Raw genomic sequence first — 21,561 nt, 5'->3', positions numbered from 1 at the left:
GCCAGGAGTGCTAAAAATTCTTGCATAATTTGTGGGCTTAAGCATGTATGAACAGGAGGAGAAAACAATTGGACACACTTGCTTCTTCAGTGGTATGCGTATTGCAGAGTAGGAAAGTATTTTTCATAGCACCAAGGTGCTTCGAGATAAGTTTGGCAAGAGACTACAAAAATTGTGAAGGACCCAGACATCCAGCTACCTGCCTAAAATGACTGCAGAATTTAAGATGTTGCTGAAAAGATACTTATGTTGAGGGAGTACTTGAGAAATGAGAGGTTAAGTTGGATCTGGAGCTCTGAAGAAGGAAAAATCGGATGCACATAGTCAGGGCCGGCTTTAGTGCGGTGCGACATGTGCAACCACACCAGGTGCTGACCTGGATGGGGGGCACTGACCTCAGGGGTCGCTGTGTTTAACAATAACTTATGAAACTTGCAATTTAAAAGCACCTGCTGAAAAGTTCCTTGTGCATCCAGCCTTCAGTAAGCAATTAAAGTGTCAAGATAATGCTAGTGATTAATGTTCCTGCTAGAGTGAGAGCTCGTCATTTTATCCAGTGGCAGTTTTGACTCCCCATAAAGTAGTGCAGAGGGTTATTATGCCTGCTGTGAAGAACAATACTATATTTCATGTGGATAGCAGAGTGGATTAGTAAAGCCATCCTTTACAAGCACTTTAAAACTAGTAAAATGTATGTGAGAGGGGCTATGGAGAGATGAGGGGCACTTTTGCAGGGTGAGGGACCCTGAGGAGGTGGTCATGGGATGGTGGGTGCCAAAAAAGATTGCTGCACCTGGCGCCACCAGCACTAAAGCCGTCCCTGCACGCAGTGTTCTTTCTCTTTAAAGACTTTTGACAGTTACTTTTAATTCTTTTGCACATTATCCAAAGATAAAAAGTTGATCCCTTGTATTTTATATTTTTTAATACTTTGATATTCTGTATGTGGGTTCCATGGCTGTTTTGGTTTTTAATCAAGTATTTCTTCATTCTAGATTATAGTTGTGCTGCTAATGTTTCCTCAGAGAATGTATTCGAAGTCAGTTTTATTTGGTATTATTTAGTTCACTTTTTTCCTTGTTAACTTCTCACAGATCAATTTGCAGGGCAAAATGTGTAATGAGTTCTTTTTCTTTTTTTTTAAACAGATAATCCGCTGCTTATTGTCAGGCCACCTGGTAAGATCCTTTTTTGTACAGTTGTAATATTTTTGTTAGTACGTGTTTTGGAGTGTACACTAAAAAATGCTAACTTACTAAACTGGAGCGTTACATGAATGTTACATCCTTGCTTCTACAAGTTAGCATGAGACTTGGGTATTTGAGATGTTGCAATACTGTTTTCCCACATTCTGTTTCAGAAAGATATTTGATTTGATAATGAGTGACCATTTAACATGCATGCTGTGGTCTGCTTTAGGTTATGTAAGGGTTATTTCCCACAGTAAAATTCTCTAAGTTCGTGTATTGAACGATTTAGGTATAGAACATGGTAAATCCTCATTTGGAGAACTGTGGTGAAGTATCCCCTGGCAGAGACCTCTGAGGGCCACAATATAAATTCCTTAGATGTAGATAGAGAGAGAGATACCAGAGAGAGAGAGAGATAATAATGGTGCTCTCGCGCACCGAAGAAAATATGCCCAGGGCCGCCCCCACCCCAAAAATGCCGGCAAAACGGCCGCAGCACAAAGGACGGCTGCTGCAGTCGCAACGAGAGATCCATGACAGTGCTGGTATGCACCACAAAAGAAAGATAATGCCCAGAGCCGCCCCCACCAACTCTCGGGAAATAATTCAGTGACAGCTGATTAAGTGTAAAAGGTCATTTATTAGGACAGGATTGCATAATTTACATAACCATTAACTTTTAAACATAACCGTAACTTTAATAAAGCCCTCCCATTAACATCTCCTGGCTCATCCTTCCCCTTCAAACCCTTATCTCGTTTCCATTCCCCTACGCGCTCCCCTTTTCCTTTCATGCCCCATTTGGTTCGCGCGTACCCCCACTCAGAGCCTTCACCTGCTTGTTTATTCCCTGGAAGGGTGGCCAAGCCCGCATCTGACTCACCACCCTCCCCCATCTACTGCACGCTCGCCCTTGCAACCTGCCCTAACTGACAATTAACCTCCCCCTTAGCTAATTGACCCTAAACTTCCGTCCTTCCAGTCGCCCTTCTAATTGCCGGGTGGGTGGGAGGCCAAACTAAAACCGCGCGATGGGAACGCGGAAAGAGGCCGGTCCCTCCACCCCCAACCCCTTTTATTCCCTCCCCTTAAACCCACCCCCACTTACCTTTCTCCCCAATCCCTGTCCTCTTCGCCGTCACTTCCTTCCCGAAAAGTCCTGTGGGAAGACTAGAGCGTTGCTCTGCTTCCCGCGGGCCCCTCCATCGGGAAATAATTCAGTGACAGCTGATTAAGTGTAAAAGGTCATTTATTAGGACAGGATTGCATAATTTACATAACCATTAACTTTTAAACATAACCGTAACTTTAATAAAGCCCTCCCATTAACATCTCCTGGCTCATCCTTCCCCTTCAAACCCTTATCTCGTTTCCATTCCCCTACGCGCTCCCCTTTTCCTTTCATGCCCCATTTGGTTCGCGCGTACCCCCACTCAGAGCCTTCACCTGCTTGTTTATTCCCTGGAAGGGTGGCCAAGCCCGCATCTGACTCACCACCCTCCCCCATCTACTGCCAACCAGCAGAAACCCATTTGGCGTTTTGCTGCCCCACCCCCCTTAAGGCCACGCTACTGCGACCAGTACTTCTCATTTCTCGTTTGCAATTCACAATTTCTCTCCCCACAACTCTTCAAAAACACAGTCTCAGATCTGTCAAATAGTATGCATTTCCCACTGTGGACAGGTGAACACCATGGTCCCTGAAAAGTGCAACCTCCTGCTCTGTAATGTTCCCATATTTCAATATTTTGCTCCCTTGCGCCCCGCAAAAAGCCCTCATGGCTCTGTTAAGTTTCCTTCGAGCCCGCTTCATGGCTCCATGCTTCACTGCCCCTCTCCACACTCTACGTGGAACCAAATTTGTCCACCCCAAGCATGTACTATGCGTTTTTTTTTTTTTTTTTTTTAAACTCCAAAAACCCTCTGCATGTATTGCAGTAGCATGAGACCTGACCGTTTCACAAGATCATTCTCTCCCAAATGTATGATTAACAAATCTGCACATCCCCCGCTCAGTAAGTTAGCAGTGATGAAAGAAGCAGTTTCCCCACCGCATTCTGCTCTTTTCCCACCGTAGCACCTCGTGCCGTCTGCTGGATAGTCCCCAGGCCCGACCAAATATCTGTTCCTCCGCGGACTTCGCCGCCCCGTGGACAATTTAATGGCCGACCAGCCATGTAACCATCTTGCCCTGCGCTGGACCAAACTCGTCTCCTGCAATGGAAAAACAACTGTAACATTTTTTTTTTTATTTTTTTTTTATTATAACAAACCTCTCCCCCTTTTACCAAAAAAAAACCCCTTACAGCTGTTTCTCCCCACCTTTCAGCGTCTAACGTAACGTTCGCAAAACTTAGATCGCCCGTGGCCTATCGCCCTGATCTTAGCCCAGTCCCAACCCGAAAATGCGCCGCAGCCGTAGCTACCCCAATCCTAAACGGATGCGTACCAAAAAACCCAATGGCCCGGCGACCCACACGTCCCAAACACCATCCTTAAACCTCGTAAAAGCTGAAATCTATTAAGCTTGGACCCTGATCTGTGTACAACAAACCCCTGCTTCCTTGTTTGACATCCGTGAGGATTGAAACTTGCTCCATTCTGTGACTGGGCAAGTCAATACATTGCCCCCTTCCTCTAACTGTACCCACTTCCTTTTGCCTAGCTGATTGGTTTCCGACCGTCTAAGTCATGACCCCCCAATCGATCGCCGTGCACACCACCTCCTTGTATCGCATCCCAGCTGCTGCCCCCCCCAAACCAATCTGACACTCCAAAAGCTCCAAAAAAACTCCACCCATGCATGCGCGGAAAAGTGCTAGTTCGCATTCGTCTGCGCAACTTCCCGGCCGTACGCGTAAACCACTTTAGTGACAAATCAAAATCAACGGGTTTCCTGGCCGTTCTACCCTCTACCGCTCTGATTCTGCCCCAAAACATTCCACATTCTTCTCAACGTTCATTTCTTGCCTGGTCGTGATCAAAACAATTTCCCATACAAAGATACACCCGCCAGTTTACCCCTGATCTTGGCCGCTGATAAACCTCTTCGAATCATGCACAGCCCAAAATGCAACGCCTGATGCTCTAGCTGTTATTCACTCTGTCCCCAAAAATTTCCTGTAGCCGCTCCAAAGCTGAAAAAACCAACCATGGCAAACGAAAACATTGCTGAGTGGATTCCGCTAAGGACATCTCCACCCATCCCGTGATCATCATTCCCCCCATACCCAAATGTCTGCCGGGTCCGCTGTCTTGGGCCACGCCTCTGCGCACCATCTATCCTCCCAGAAAAAACCCCAAAAACATGCGCACCAGCCATACTGTCTCTTCCTCAGAGAAACACGTGGATACCGTTGCATTGGTCCAGAACTGTTTCCCAACTTTAACCTCTCCTCTGAGTCCAACTGACCCTCCTATTCTGTGGTGTGTCAAAAGCTGCACCCAAACGAACAACCTAGCCGCCTGCAAAAACGTCCTCTCCCCCTAACTGCCCTACAAGCAAAGTTAAAGTGCCCCGACAGCTTCTGGGCTGTTCTCCAATCTATTTTTCATGCCTCCCGCACCGTGGCCGAGAAAAACCAGCATCTCCGTTACTTCCTGTGCCGGTAATCTGGCCGTCATTGTACTGGAGTCTAACTCAAATACCCAGCAAGGTGATAAACGATGAGGGTCCTTCGGTCTTTCCGAGTGCTCCACAACTCCCATCTGCTGTGCCATGTCCTGAGTTTTTTTTTTTTTTTTTTTTTTTTTTTTTTTTATATAGCCGTCCGGCATTCCCCTGCATCTTTACTTCCTACAAAAAAGGGGGCGTCATTCAAAAATAGTGGGTCACCACCTAAATGCCCACTGCTCTTAACAAAAAACCCACCGCATGAAGGTGTTAAGGCTTCGAACCAGTCACATGAAATCGCACAAAAAACCCATGGGCAGGACCCTGTCCGCATGGCTCGCTCCTCCAAACTGCATCTCCACCAAATCAAAAATCCCTTGGATGTATCGGCAATAGCCTGCACGCTGATTGTATATCGCGTTTTGCCAGTTCTGCCCCATGGCCACATGCCCTGACCAATTTTATAGCATCCTCCACATATACATACACCACCTTGGTGTCTTCCGCTGCCATGAAATCGTTAACATATGTGCCCTCCAGCCATGAGAGGTGACGTTTCAACCTGAAATCACCCGGGCCTTCTTCGGCACGACTCCCCATGTAGATATCCTCCAATTCTGCCTTGGCCATTCATAAAATGGGCCCACAATTCTGCCCAATGCCCGTTCCTTGTCCAAATTTTTCCTTTACCACCTGTGGTGTTTCCTTTGCAGACCGCAATTGTCCGCCCAACGTCTCACTCGTGGGCCTTGGTAGCTGACCCTGCAACCTTCTTGTAAACCTTCTGTTAACCTAAAACAGCTGCCCTATACCGTGCATATACTCAGCCATGGGAAAATAAAGTCTAACCCGACTGGCGTAGGCCCCTTTGAGGCCGTGGCGCCCAGTGTCCCTCTGCCTTTAGCAGCCCTCCCTTGTTCAGAGGGACTGAAAAGTGAAAAACATTGTGTGCCTAGGTGACGGCCCCCGCTCTTGAAGCAGTCATGGTAACCTCTGCAAAGATGTCTGGAGCAGAAACCCCTGTTGAAGTTCCAGCACGCTCCTATCGTGTTAGGTGTTGTTCTTATGTCCCACACCCGCCCCCCTTGGGGCGGGACGTGCCTGAAAACGTCTTATATACTACTGGTAACCCACTGGCCGTATGTGTTGCTGCTGCAGATTGTGATGAATTCATCCACTGCATCCCTAATTCTGGGTCTATGGCCCCCCATGGCTTATCTGTACTAATGCTCACTCAAGCTCTGAACTCCTCGTCCAAAATCAGCCAGGCTAAACCCCCAAAATGCATCTGCACCTCCCTAATGATGCCCCTGTATTTAAATAGTGCTATAGCCCTGTCAAGGTATCTCTCGCCATAAATGCTTGCAAAGATTAAAAACGCTGATGTCCCATTGCCCATATTACTTGGCACCCTCGGCCTACAGGCCAACTCCCACTCCTCTTCCTTATGACCTTTCTTTGGCTTGCTTGTCCCTATGTAACAGTTTAAAACGTCTACGTACTCGTGTTTCCATATTCTGTCCTTTGCTTCATCCGCTATGTGTGAGCCAATGGCATAGCCAGACCCATATAGGGTAGCCTTTTATATGTTCTCCCCCTTCCTACTCATCTTTGCCTGAATTCTCTCCTGCAGCCTTGTCCCCGCCTTCAGTTGTACCTCTGGCTTGCAGCTCTGTGCCATTTTCCCCACGCTGCTTATCTTTTCCTGTTAGTGTGTCAAATATCGAAACTTCCCTTACCCCAATGGACTTGTAATTGGAGTGTTGTCCCCTTTTGCACTGTCCCCCCCAAACCGACCACCTTTGCCCGTTACCTCTGCCATTCGTAGCCACCGGCCGCAAAAACCTTCCGGGCCCCTCGGCCCCATGCTTGTTCTTGCTTTCTTTCCTGTTGGCCACTAGTGTTGTCCCGCTCCTGCAAAAACGGAAAAACAGAGAGAGGGGTTGCGCCGCTCATGCGTCCCTTTCCCCTCCCCCTTGTGCCATGCCCTCCGTTTCCTTGATCTCCCCCTCTTCCCATTCTTCCAGATCCTCTTCCCAGTCAAGTTCCAGCACACCCTCTACGCACACATCCATCCGTTTTTTACCACTCCCACTCCTCATCATGTAGCTATTAGACATGTCATCGTGACCCACATGGCGTCCGCCATCTCTGTGTTGTCCCCGATCCTGCGGAGTAGAGAAGGCCGCCGGAGGCCCCTCTAGCGCTTCTGACCAACGCGCTGGGGCCGTCTTGCGCCCCGTTGGTATGGCTTCCTTTCTGCCAACCTCTTACGTTGGCATTAACCTTCCGCAAGCCGCATGGCCGTATGCGCCACTGGCTCCCATCACGCTGCCTAAACCACTATCCTCCCCGACTTCTTGTCCCCTTCCGCTCAGGCCCCATACCAAATGCGAAGCGCCGCTTGTGCCACCTCTACGACGCGGCTGTTTGCCGCGGCGCCGAGGCGGAGTTCATACCCGGCCTTGCCTGCCTGTACCCCCCTGCTGCGGGCCCAAAGGTGCGTTGAGAGAGCTGCATGGGCCCTGCCTAACTTGGTGCCTCCCCGGGTCCTGCGTAGAGCCTGGCACGGGGGGGGGGATCCCGCTAGGGCGTTGGTTGTGCCTTGTGTAACAGCCACCTTGTGCCGAAACTTTTTTTTTTTTTTGGGGGGGGGCTGGCCGCCTCCCGTAGACATGAGGAAAGGAGGAGGGGGGGCGCGGGCTGAAAACGCGCCCCCGACCTACTGCATAAAGGAAAACAGGGGGGGGGTACCCGTATACCCCTTCCCCTTTACCTGCCACCCTACCTGCAACCCAGAAAAGAAAGGGGGTCCCGCCGATACAAAGACCCCAGGGACCGGCCACTCCAAACTAAAACCGCGCGATGGGAACGCGGAAAGAGGCCGGTCCCTCCACCCCCAACCCCTTTTATTCCCTCCCCTTAAACCCACCCCCACTTACCTTTCTCCCCAATCCCTGTCCTCTTCGCCGTCACTTCCTTCCCGAAAAGTCCCGCGGGAAGACTAGAGCGTTGCTCTGCTTCCCGCGGGCCCCTCCATCGTGGCGATCAAGTAAAGTGGTGCAGAGACGCACCGAAAGTAATGAGAAATGCTTCGGTGCAGAAAACAGTGAAAGACCATGGTGCAGACACGCACCAACCAGAAGATAATTGCCAAGGGCAGCCCCTCCTTTATGAAAAAAAGAAAACAGGGAAAACACGAGAGAAGTACAAGGTGCAGACACGCACCGAAAGCTGTTTGAAATACAAGGTGCAGACACGCACCGAAAGCAGTTGAAATACAAGGTGCAGACATGCACCGAAAGCAGTTGAAATACAAGGTGCAGACACGCACCGAAAGCAGTTTGAAATACAAGGTGCAAACACGCACCGAAAGCAGTTGAAATACAAGGTGCAGACACGCACCGAAAGCAGTTTGAAATACAAGGTGCAGACACGCACCAAGCACAAGCAAATTGCCCAGGGCCCCATAAAAACATGTGCAGTGAAGCTTTGAGGTGCTGACAGGCACCTAGAAAAATAAAAACTGTGCCCGGAGCCCCCACCCCTCTCATGGAAATTCTTGCCTTCTGCATGCCCCTTCAAACGAGGCTGTGCATTTTTTTTCTTTTTTTTTTTAAATGGAGAGAAAGGAAAAAAAAAAGAGAAGAGAAAAGGGAGGAGAAAAATGATAAATATAATGGCACTTACCTGCAGCCCCCACCAGCATGAGAAGTCCTCCCGGCTGCATATGTTTCAGACAACGAGGCCCTGTAACAGGAAAGGCTGTCTTCAACCTAGAAAAGAAGTGCACTACTGGCATCCAGTAGCTGAAGTTGGTACTGCACCCTATTTCTGTTTTAAAAGAAAAAAAGCTTGGATGAAGGCAAGTTTACAGCAGCACCTTCAGAAAGTGACTGCTCCAGACCAAGAGTGCGCCCGTGGACAGAAACGGCACAGAAGACGGAAACGGCGAGGAAGAAGGAAGCGACGCGGGCGACGCTGCAAAAGGGAAGGAGAAGACTGCAGCTGTCCCAGCCAAGCTGCAACAGTGGGGAATGGACGTAAGTGCCACGTGAGAGCCGGCGAAAGAACGCCACATGCCCCAGAAGTGATGGACATCACCGCAAGACAAGAAAGGGACATGCCAGGCGTTACCACAGGACGCCCAGAGAAAGAAAAAAATGAGACTATGTCACGTGCGCAGCGTGCACAGAGAGCTGCGCCAGAGAATGTGACGACATGGGTAAAAGTCCGTGAAGATGGAGAGAGTACCCGAGAGTGTGACGTAACGCACGGGACAAGAGGCCATGTCAGCTGGCCGCACAGCGATGGAAGATGGCCACTGTTGGCCCATCAGTGAGCAGGTCATCTGAACTGACCGACCCTGCCAGAGCAGATGGCAGGAGTGAGCGCCGCAACAGCGCAGCCTCGAGGCGCAAGAGTGGCGCCCTCGAGTGAATAGAAGGAGGAAGAGAGCGGGGACCCTCCTGCCACAGAGAGGTCCACCAAGAGGATCCGGGAACGGACCAGACTGGGTGAGGTCTGCCTGAAGAGCAGATCATGTCCTACCCGCAGGCCTGTGAGAGGCTGCAACCGAGCAAGATGCACCAGAGGAGGTGCAGTGATAGGTCCATGTGACGCAGCATGCGACCTGTGGCTCAACGCCACATCGAGGACGAAGAGGAAGATGCACCAGCGAAGGTGCAGTGATAGGTCCGTGTGAAGCAGCATGAGCCCTGTGGCACGACACCATGTCGAGGACAAAGAGGAAGATGTACCAGCAGAGGTGCAGCGCAAGGTCCATGTGCCGCAACATGCGATCTGTGGCACAACGCCACACCAGGGAGAAGAGAGAGTGGCACGATGCCAACAAGAAATGAGGAGAGGAGTGTGACAGACCGGTCACACCACAGATCAACTCCATCACAGGTGTGCAAGTGGAAGGAGTAGAGTGACACAACTGAGGACTTGTGCGAGCAGATGAGGAGGTACCCATCAGTACAAGACAGTCACTGGGTGGTCCCCCAGGCGATGCGGGTGGTCCCCCAGGCTTCCCAATGCGACCGTCTTGTCACCTGTCACCGGCTGCTTGGCTGTGATGGCATCCCTGACGCCGACTGCACAGGCCACACAAGACCCGCCGTGGCCACTACATCCATCAAGTGGTCATTCCGCCGACGAAGCCGCAGCCACCTGTTTGATCTGCAAAAGGATTCAAAACATAAACATCATCATCATCATGGGGTGCATCGCCTAATCATCGAAGGAGGAGCACAGCACCACCTGAGTGGAGACAGTCAGCAACAAGAACCGACGCTGACAAGGCATGTCTGGCAACGTAGAAACTTATCATCTGAACACCTGCCATGAGCCCCGTGAACCAGACACCTGCCGGTGAGAGCAGACCAGATCATTTGGACCACCCACCCTTGGGCCCCATACTACAGTACCCATGTACCTATATCTGGGGACTACAAGTTAATCTCTCACCAATGGGAGATAACATGCGGTGCTCGGTGCTCGGAATACCGTCTGGAATTCTGTGTTTGTCCTCGTTCTAGGTAAAATACACTGGCATAGAGAAACTTGACGGGGATCTCCTACAAAGTACATGGATGGGGCCCCCCTCCTCCCAGGACCACCACCTACCAGTTTTGCTGAGGCTCTGATCTCAACCGCGACACGGGGGCTTTTATTACACCGCTGGGGAAATAATATGCCCAATCTACACACATTTACCATCTCCTTTAAGCAAGTGGCAAATGCGTGGGAGGCTTGTCTCTCGGTGGTAGTGTCGGGAGGGGACGGTGAGAGTGCAGTGAATATTTTATGTATGTAGAGAAGAGCTTTTCTCCTCCTCACGTACCGAAGTGAGAGACCGGCTGGTGGGAGTAGGGTGCAGCAGCTGCTCACAGCCTTCACACCTCAGCATGGAAGTTCAAGTCCGGTTCCTCCAGCCTTAAAATGATCTGACACGGGGTTTGCAGATCTGATCATTCAAAGCTGGGAGACACCCGGAAACTCCTAGTTTCCCACAGCCCCCCTCACCCCAGGCACCTTGTAATAGCGCCCTGAATCTTCTGGCAGACTTACTTCCACCCTAGGGGTCACATGATAGGGGTTAATCCACCACAGGAGTCTCTATTACTAGTTAATCCTCCAACAGAAGAATAATTATTTCCTCCAAAAATCGTAGGAGTTTCCTTTTGCCATCCGCCTCTATAACAGTCCCATTGACGGGGTGCAATAAGGAGAAGGCATGCATTTTAGAAGAGTAACAGGAAGGAGACAAAGCAGGGTGGAGTGTTTCTAGGTGAGCAGGACGTGTTTGTGACAAGTGTGGTGGGGGATGACTGTCCCATGAAGCGATAAGGGGACAGGAAAACTGAGTGATAACTGAGAAGCTAAGGCGGAAGTCTACTGGAGCGATTAGAGATGGCATTGTGTGACAGAGCAAGAATAGTCGAAGACTTCAGCCATTAAGGTGACAGGTGACACACGCAGAAGTGTTCCATGATGGGAAATATATAATTAGCTCTGAGACGGAAGAAGTAAATCCAGCCTGTATCTGGATGCACTGTGTACGTTGTGCAGATTGTTGCTAGTGATGCACACCGGCACTTATTTTGGGGGACCATGCCTCTAATTACGAGTGCTTCGTTAATTAACAGTCTCCAGAGGGCTTGCAGCTACAGGTGGTATTATAGTTTTCGCACCTGTTAATAGCTTCCTTTTATCACGCATGTTAAATTTCGATTCTAGCGATATAGGTTTAACTGGGAGCGATAAATAGACCAGCATCCTTTGGGGACCTGCATTTGAGGCCCTATGCTTGTTCCTCCCCTGCTAGCATCATTCAGACTTCTAGACTGACAGCGAGGGCAAACCATGCCCCGGCATCCCATTAGCAGAGAGCAGGAAACAAATGAGATAACGTATAGTATCTCATTTCAAAAGCTTTTCAGCGCCCCTGTCTAAGACATTCTATCTAAATACCACGTATTAATAGTAAAACGCCTATCTATTGTCTGACAAATCAGGGCCAGGGGTTAGGGGAGAAATGGAATGTAATAAAAGTGGAATGAGACAGCCAAAAAAATAACAGGGAATTATATGTTCAATAGCAGAGTCTTTATGAGCTGTGTCTCTGATGCTTAGTAGAGGAATGAAGTGGATAAGTCAAACTTTCTGCAAGTAATTTTCTCCACGGAGGATGTCAGCAGTAAATCCGATCTTGTTAAATATGCGCTTTGATCAAAGGTTTGCACATAATAAAAACTGTCATTTTAGTATTGTGGCTGACTACTGCCTCTAGATCTCCTTCACTCGGTAAGCTTAATGCGCTGCAGATTTTACTCACATTTTTACTTTTATTTAGAAAACTATTTTTGTCTCTTAGAAATAAAAAGTCCCTAATATCTGTTATGCCACCGCTAAAAATACATTCTCATTTACGTTCAGTCTTACAACTATAAAAATGTCGGATTCTGTTTTTGTAAAAAGTAAATTGCTTAGAGTTCATCCCTGTACCACGTAACTCACCGATTCGGTACAATCGGTTTGAGTTAAACATTAAGGGCCATATGTACAAACACATTTTCGCATAGACACAGACTGGGCAAAACTGCTTGATACTGTTAGAAATGGGTTTTTTGGTTGGCAGTCAGGTTACCCCCTGTCCAAGCAAAAGCCCTCACTCTAGTCAGGGTAAGTCACACACAATCCAAGATTATCTTGTGCCCACCCTCTGGTAGCGTGGCACGAGCAGTCAGGCTTAACTTAGAAGACAATGTGTAAAGTATTTGTGCAATAAATCATACAATACCACCATATAGCACCACAAAAATACACCACACAGTGTTTAGAAAAATATATAATATTTATCAGGATAATTGTAGGTCAAAAAGAATAACGTTGCAATGGAAAATTGTAGAAATATCACAGGGAAGTGATATAAAGTGTCTTAAGTCTTTAGAATATAAACAAAGTCTCTTTTAAGCACAAAGTACCTGGTTTCTGGTGGAAAATCTCCTCAGAGGGCCACAAAAGAAGAGGTGCGTGGAAAAAGGGTGTGTGCGTCGATTTCTCCCCAGCACACACGGACTTGCGTCGTTATTTTCCACGCGGGGAAGTCGGGCGTCGTTTTCCGGCGCGCGGACAGTCTCTTTCTGTGGATCGCGGGGATTACCAGATGTCACGGGTCTGTGCGTGGATTTTCCTGCTTGTTCTCCGGCTGCGCGTCGTCTGCGGGGCTGCGCGTCGAAATTACGATCTCACGGCAGGCGTCGCGTCGATTTCTCCTCTAGACTTCGATCTGCGGGGCTGCGCGTTGAAATTCCGATCTCACGGCAGGCGTCGCATCGATTTCTACTCTAGAGGTCGGGCGGCGTTGTCCTTGCGAGGCCGTGCGTCGGATCTTCGATCGTCCCAAGAGCGTCGCGTCGATCAGCGTCGGAGTGCAGTGTTTTTCTCGCCGCGAAACAAGCTGTGCGTCGAAATTTTCGGCGCACGGAGCGTCCAAGTAAAAGAGAGAAGTCTTTTTGGTCCTGAGACTTCAGGGAACAGGAGGCAAGCTCTATCCAAGCCCTTGGAGAGCACTTTCACAGCCAGACAAGAGTTCAGAAAGGCAGCAGGGCAACAGCAAGGCAGCAGTCCTTTGTAGAAAGCAGACAGGTGAGTCCTTTGAGCAGCCAGGCAGTTCTTCTTGGCAGGATGTAGTTTCTGGTTCAGGTTTCTTCTCCAGCAAGTGTCTGATGAGGTAGGGCAGAGGCCCTGTTTTATACCCAAATGTGCCTTTGAAGTGGGGGAGACTTCAAAGAGTGGCTAAGAAGTGCACCAGGTCCCCTTTCAGTTCAATCCTGTCTGCCAGGGTCCCAGTAGGGGGTGTGGCAGTCCTTTGTGTGAGAGCAGGCCCTCCACCCTCCCAGCCCAGGAAGACCCATTCAAAATGCAGATGTATGCAAGTGAGGCTGAGTACCCTGTGTTTGGGGTGTGTCTGAGTGAATGCACAAGGAGCTGTCAACCAAGCCCAGCCAGACGTGGATTGTAAGGCACAGAAGGATTTAAGTGCAAAGAAATGCTCACTTTCTAAAAGTGGCATTTCTAGAATAGTAATATTAAATCCGACTTCACCAGTCAGCAGGACTTTGTATTACCATTCTGGCCATACTAAATATGACACTCCTGCTCCTTTCAGATCAGCAGCTGCCACTTCAACAGTGTATGAGGGCAGCCCCAATGTTAGCCTATGAAGGGAGCAGGCCTCACAGTAGTGTAAAAACGAATTTAGGAGTTTTACACTACCAGGACATATAACTACACAGGTACATGTCCTGTCTTTTACCCACACAGCACCCTGCTCTAGGGGTTACCTAGGGCACACATTAAGGGTGACTTATATGTAGAAAAAGGGGAGTTCTAGGCTTGGCAAGTAATTTTAAATGCCAAGTCGAGGTGGCAGTGAAACTGCACACACAGGCCTTGCAATGGCAGGCCTGAGACAAGGAAAAAGGGGCTACTTAAGTGGGTGGCACAACCAGTGCTGCAGGCCCACTAGTAGCATTTAACTTACCAGCCCTATGCACATGAAGTGCACTTTACTAGGGACTTATAAGTAAATTAATAGTCTAATCAGGTATGATTCAAGGTTACCATGTTTTAAGGGAGAGAGCATATGCACTTTAGCACTGGTTAGCAGTGGTAAAGTGCGCAGAGTCTAAAAACCAGCAAAAACAGTGTCCAAAAAGTGGAGGGAGGCAGGCAAAAAGGTAGGGGTGACTACCCTAAGGCTGTCAGGTCTAACAGATACATATGGCCCTAAATCACATAAAAAGCAGACTTCTTGCAGTGAACACTATGGACCTTTGCCCTTTCATTTTTTGAGTCCGGCCTAGTTGTGCTTGAGCACCAGCAAGGTTTTGATTTGGAGTTCCTGCAGGAGGGACTCATGGCAGGAAATTACAAGAAGCTACACAGTTACTCTCTATTTGCAAAGACTACTTTGTAATCTTACCACGCATATTGTTTCAAGCATGGTATACTCATCTTGTTTTATGTGTATTGGTGGCTAGCAAGAAATACATAACATACAATAAAATAAAAGTTCAGTGTGCCATTTCCTGAAATAATGTTCCAGGAAAATAATTAGACATGTAAACATACAGAAACACAAGGGCAAAGATGTTTTTGCTTCACCAGGTAAGACCTCGAGGCCCTCATTGTGAGTGGCCTGTTAATGGCTCTGATAATTCTGGCCTAGAAATAGCTGCCGGAACCTTATCTTTAGGGGGTCAGAAACAACAGAACTGGATTTAACACATCAAATTCACTAGGATAGTCCTTATTCATGTCTGGATTTTCTTTGAGTAGCTAGAGTCTCCAGAAGAAACTGTGGGGGCATTCACTGTTTCTGTAATACTCATAATCCTGATAGGCCCGATGGGCCTACTAGCAATATGTACAAGGGGCATCTGGAATGCAAATAACTCTTAAAGAGGGCTTAAGACTGAACAAGCTCCTGAAATTTGAAGGGGGAGAGAATATAATACAGTCATTATCATAAGCTCAAAGACTAAAGACGGGACAAATAAAATAAGGAGATTGCCTTATGAACGTTTTTAAGCAGTGACAGTCTATAAACATCAGTGGTTCCACACACAGCCCCGTACATTTTTTGGTCTGCCGTTAGCCAAAACCTTTTTATTGTACTAAAATTATACGTTCAATATACTTATGTAAGGGGTCTTTCTGCCAGCTCTCTTCATAAATTGGTCTATTGTTTTGTCATTCACATTTTGCTTCGAACCACTACATCATACACATGGGACAATGGGTCAGGTTACTTAAGCCACTGCTAACTTCAGTTTCCGTGAGTGCATTTTTCTCTTTAATAACAAGGAGAACACTGCACACCAGATAGTTCCCATTATTGCCAGTGTTTTTGTTTGACTTCATAATTACTTTAGTGCTGCCATTGTGTATAGAGCCTAATTTAAAAGCAGCACATTCCAGCTTTATAAGTTCCCGTTTCCTCCCAGTGGTGTTGTAAATTGCTTTTGGTGTGTTGTTTGCTTGGCTGACTACTGCTATTTTACAGCATAACAGTTTGTGTCTGTTTGCAACTGTTCTAAGTTATTTCTTTCTTTCTTACATTCTTTCTTTCTTTCCTTTTCGCTTTCTTTTTTCCTTCTCTCTTTCATTCCTTCTTGCTTTTTGTATTCTCTCTTGCCTTTTTCTTGTCTTCATTCTTTCCTTCTAGCCTCTCTTTCTTTCTTGCCTTCTTGCTTTTCTTGTTTCTTTGCGACCCTTTGTTTTTACTACATTTTTATAAAATTGTGGATATAACATAGTAACTTCTATGGGTTTTAAGCCATACTTCATCCATTGATCTGTGGTTGTGTCATTCACATTTGTCAAGGGGCAATTTGTCAGCCCACTCCAGCCATTGGCTGACTTCACTATGAGTTACAGGGTGTTGCCCTGCCCTTCTACAAGGGGCACATCCAAACACAAAGTAATTCCCTTCAGTGCCAATGTACTATGGAACTGTGTGTTTTTTTTAGAGCAAAACATTTTTGCCTTCCGACAGTTTTTTTTTCACTAATGAGAGCCCTGCAGCTTCCTCAACAATAAAGTATTGCAAAAACCATTAAAAAAACAAAACAAAAATTGCCAAAAGGCTGGAGGCTAACCTCAGACCTTTTGGCTTGTTTCATCATTTTAGTAGCTTGGTTGTTCTGCTTGTACACATTTTAACTCTCAGTATTAGTTAGCTTCAATGGAGCACCTCTCTTAACCTCTTAGCTGCTGGGCAGTTTCCCCCCCAGTGCTGAGCCCTTTTTTGGCTATTTGGGGTAGTTAGCGCTTAGGTATTCATAACTTTTTGTCCACATAAGCTATCCACGCCAAATTTGCGTCCATTTTTTCAAACATCCTAGGGATTCTAATGGTACCCAGAGTTTGTGGTTTCCCCTGGAGGAGACCAAGAAATTAGCCAAAATACAGTGAAAATTTCGTTTTTTTCCAAAAAATGTGAAAAAAGGGCTGGCGAAGTAGGCTTGTGTTTTTTTCCCTGAAAATGGCATCAATAAAGGGTTTCTGGTGCTAAAATCACCATCTTCCCACCTTTCAGGAACAGGCAGACTTGAATCAGAAAACTACATTTTTCAACACAAATTTGGTATTTTACTGGGGCATACCTAATTTTTACTATTTTTGGTGCTTTCAGCCTCCTTCCAGTTAGTGACAGGAATGGGTGTGAAACCAATGCTGGATCCCGGACAGCTAAACATTTCTGAAAAGTAGACAAAATTCTGAATTCAGCAAAGGATCATTTGTGTAGATCGTACAAGGTTTTCCTACAGAAAATAACAGCTGAAATAAAAAAATATTGAAATTGAGCTGAAAACAACAGCAATTTTTCTTTATGTTTTACTCTGTAACTTTTTCCTGCAATGTCCAATTTTTTAAAGCAATATACCGTTACGTCTCCTGGACTCTTCTGGTTGCGGGGATATATAGGGCTTGTAGGTTCATCAAGAACCCTAGGTACCCAGAGCCAATAAATGAGCTGCACCCTGCAGTTGGTTTTCATTCTATACTGGGCATACAGCAATTCATTTGCTGAAATATGAAGAGTGAAAAATAGGTATCAAGAAAAACCTTTGCATTTCCAAAATGGGCTCAAGATAAGGTTTTGAGGAGCAGTGGTTATTTGCACATCTCTGAATTTCGGGGGTGCCCATACTAGCATGTGAATTGCAGGGCATTTCTCAAATAGACGTCTTTTTCACACACTCTCTTATATTTGGAAGGAAAAAATGTAGAGAAAGATAAGGGGCAATAACACTTGTTTTGCTATTCTATGTTCTCCCAAGTCTCCCAATAAAAATGATACCTCACTTGTGTGGGTAGGCCTAGCACCCGCAACAGGAAATGCCCCAAAACACAACGTGGACACATCCCATTTTTTGCAAAGTGCCTACCTGTAGATTTTGGCCACTAGCTCAGCCGGCACCTAGGGAAACCTACCAAACCTGTGCATTTTTTTAAACTAGAGACCTAGAGGAATCCAAGATGGGGTGACTTGTGGGGCTCTGACCAGGTTCTGTTACCCAGAATCCTTTGCAAACCTCAAAATGTGGCTAAAAAAACGTTTTCCTCAAATTTCGGTGACAGAAAGTTCTGGAATCTGAGAGGAGCCACAAATTTGCTTCCATCCAGCGTTTCCCCAAGTCTCCCGATAAAAATTATACCTCACTTGTGTGGGTAGGCCTAGCGCCCGCGACAGGAAATGCCCCAAAACACAACGTGGACACATCCCATTTATTGACAGAAAACAGAGCAGTTTTTTGTAAAGTGCCTACCTGTAGATTTTGGCCTCTGGCTCAGCCGGCACCTAGAGAAACCTACCAAACCTGTGCATTTTTTAAAACTAGAGACCTAGGGGAATCCGAGATGGGGGTGACTTGTGGGGCTCTGACCAGGTTCTGTTACCCAGAATCCTTTGCAAACCTCAAAATGTGGCTAAAAAAACATGTTTTTCTCACATTTCAGTGACAGAAAGTTCTGGAATCTGAGAGGAGCCACAAATTTCCTTCCACCCAGCGTTCCCCCAAGTCTCCCGATAAAAATGATACCTCACTTGTCTGGGTAGGTCTAGCGCCCGGACCAGGAAATGCCCCAAAACACAACGTGGACACATCCCATTTTTTGACAGAAAACAGAGATGTTTTTTGCAAAGTGCCTACCTGTAGATTTTGGCCTCTAGCTCAGCAGGCACCTAGGGAAACCTACCAAACCTGTGCATTTTTGAAAACTAGAGACCCAGGGGAATCCAAGATGGGGTGACTTATGGGGCTCTGACCGTGTTCTGTTACCCAGAATCCTTTGCAAACCTCAAAATGTGGCTAAAAAAACAAGTTTTCCTCACATTTCGGTGACAGAAAGTTCTGGAATCTAAGAGGAGCCACAAATTTCCTTCCACCCAGCATTCCCCCAAGTCTCTCGATAAAAATGGTACCTCACTTGTGTGGGTAGGCCTGGTGTCCGCGACAGGAATTGATCCCACAACAGTCAATGATGATCCTTACATGAGGCAGCTGTTGACCCTGGGGTGATCCATTCCTGACGCAGGCACTAGGTGTAGGCACTCAAGTGGGGTAGTGTTTTTATCAGGACAGGTGAGGAATCACTGGGGGGTAGGAATTTTGTGGACCCCAGCATATTCTTGTAGTTTGTGTGACAGAAATGCGAGAAAAATAGAGTTTTTATTCAACATTTCAGCTTTGCAGGGTATTCTGGGTAAGAAAACTTTGGGGAATCCACACAAGTCACACCTCTGTGGACTCCCCCAAATGTCTAGTTTCCAGAAATGTTTGGGTTTACTGTGTTTCTCTATATGGCCGCCGAACCCAGGACCAAAAACACAGGTGCCTGCCTTACAAAACCAGTTTGTTTTGCGATAGATAATTTTGATGTCTCCACAATACGATTTGGGCGGTGGAATTTGGGGCTGAACTAAATTGGGGAGCTCCCAAGAGAACACTATCTCTCTCTGCTTGCCGCCGCATTCACCTGCTCTCTGGGTTGGGCTAACCCACTATTACCCAGTTGCACAGACTGCTTGCGAAGGGACAGCAGGACTGTCCTCATCACCTCCCTCATAATTTACTGGAAGAGGAGTTATCGAATGGGACTCCTCCGGCTGAAAAATCACTCCCAGAGTCTGCGCCATTGTCCTATCCCTCAGATGCTGTCTCAGTATCTGATGTCTCAGTCTCTGATCCTATGTCAGAGCTGTCCTCTATAACCCGAGTGACGGCAGCAGTCATCCATCAAGATGCCATCTCTGCTATTGGCTAAACTGTTGCTCTAAAACACTAGCCTACGTAGACAGTCACAAAATTGATGGTGTGTGTGAGATACGTGCAACAGTAGAGGCCACCTTACCTGCGCTTCTTCCCTCAATCAGCACGTTCTTTCAAGACACTAAAAAACACCTTGTCACATACCATTCGTCACAGTCTTTAGTACCTCCTGCGCCCAGTCCAACAATCATTATTGGTGCTCCCACTCCCTGCTCCTCGGATTCCCTCATTACCACCCAGCAAAAGTGTCCTTCATCTCTCCATAGCCGCCCTCCACCCCGCACATACATTTCATTTGTATTATAGCTCAGGTAATGGCTGACTTTACTAATGTACTCAGCTATTTACATACAATACAGATTTGCTCTTTGCAGTAGGCATATAAACCTTCTGCGCTTCTTTATGGCACTAAAACTGCCAATAGACAAGTCTGACCCTTTTGTAGCAGAAACATAATCACAATACTTACTTGACTTTTTTATTGCTGCCTAAAAGCTACAGTTGAAAAGTGTCAGTTGAAGTATGTGCATTGCTTTGAAGACGCAAGCTGCAACTGCAAGACAACTGGTGGCAAATCTATATATATATATAAATATAAATATTGCCCCCACAGGGGGTCACCCTGCCCACGGGCGACCCCCTGTCCATTTAAAGAAAAAAAAAAAATTAGCCCCTGGTAGCGCCCCTCCCAAGGGGCACCTACCTTTAAAAAAAAAAAAAAATGCCGGGGGGGGGGGGGGGGCAGCCCGTTTTCCGAGGGGGCCGACACCCCCCAAGTGAAATCCCTGGTGTCTAGTGGTGTTTCCTGGCCCCCGATCGCAGCTGTGCTGCGATCGGGGGCCAGGAAACAGTTTCAGAAAGCCTCGTAACTCTCCCCTTTCTTACGAGGCCTTCCCGAATGTGGGGAGGGCCGTTTGTGGCCATTTTCCCCATTGGAGCAGCGGCGCGCTGACGTCACAAAGGGGCGGGATGGGGGGTGGATGGAGACATGGAAGAGCTTCCGTGTCTCCCAAGGAACAAAATACAAAAATAAAAATCCACGGGTCCGACGCACCCGAGGATTTATTAACCCCCTCCCTGGTGTCGGCTACTGGTCGTGACCCGCACCAGGGAGGTAGTGTGGGTGTCGGCCAGTGGCCGACGCCCGCATTTAAAGGGTTAATGTTACAGAGGCAACCACGAAATAAAATGTAAATGTCCAGGTTGTTTGTTTATCTTTCAAACACTTACAGTTTTCTAAGCATTCCAATGCTGTTGTGATTCGGCTCTCAGTCACTAGAAATTACATATTCCTGGTAGAGGCTTGTTGGCCTCTTAATGAAATAGGAGGGTTTACTTGCAAGTATCCTTAAAATACCAGTATGGCTGCAGCGCGGCTAATCAGATGTGCTTGCAGGACATTTGGCGGCACTTACTTGTGAGTGTCTTAAACTACCATTATTTTTAAACCAATTTACTCACTATTTACTTTTATTGTATTGTAATTTTGACTTTTTATTGTGAACCCTTTTTACCTGTTTTTATCTTTGGCTCCACATTTGCCTCCCGCTTTCCTCTTGGGCTATTATGCGAGTTCTTTGCTCACTTACTTTTTTGGGACAAGACCTGCTATTTGTATCGGGCGTCCTCCACTCGCCAATCTCTGCTGCCGCTCAGTTTATTTTTGATAGGAGATTGGGCCTGTCTGAGCCCTCCTCTCTTGTTTTTGGGCAGCAGCCATCTAGGGGAAATACAGGTCAGAATTCTAGCTGCTGACCTGTGGTCATGTAATGAGTGAGCCCGCACCATTTATTCCAGGTGTGACGGGGCCGCGCAGCGGCAATAACTTATGTGTGCCCTGAACTGCCATTATTTTAAAACCAATTTACTTACTATTTACTTTTATTGCATTGACATTTTGACTTTTTAT

The 21,561-nt window shown here is 47.2% G+C and overlaps 1 protein-coding gene across 1 annotated transcript in view; it reads left to right on the top strand.

Annotated features, from left to right (window-relative positions):
• The window catches only part of FNDC1 (fibronectin type III domain containing 1), a 1,110,328-nt gene that overhangs the window by 983,024 nt on the left and 105,743 nt on the right, over positions 1–21,561 (top strand). The window contains exon 17 of the mRNA XM_069235143.1: positions 1,149–1,178. Coding sequence (XP_069091244.1) covers positions 1,149–1,178 — 30 coding nt within the window. The remainder of the gene's footprint in view (positions 1–1,148; positions 1,179–21,561) is intronic.

The sequence above is a fragment of the Pleurodeles waltl genome, chromosome 5 (genome assembly GCF_031143425.1).
Source record: "Pleurodeles waltl isolate 20211129_DDA chromosome 5, aPleWal1.hap1.20221129, whole genome shotgun sequence".
In the NCBI taxonomy this organism is placed as follows: Eukaryota; Metazoa; Chordata; class Amphibia; order Caudata; family Salamandridae; genus Pleurodeles; species Pleurodeles waltl.
The sequence above is the reverse complement of the archived record's forward strand: the minus strand, read 5'-3'. Positions and strand labels throughout refer to the sequence as shown.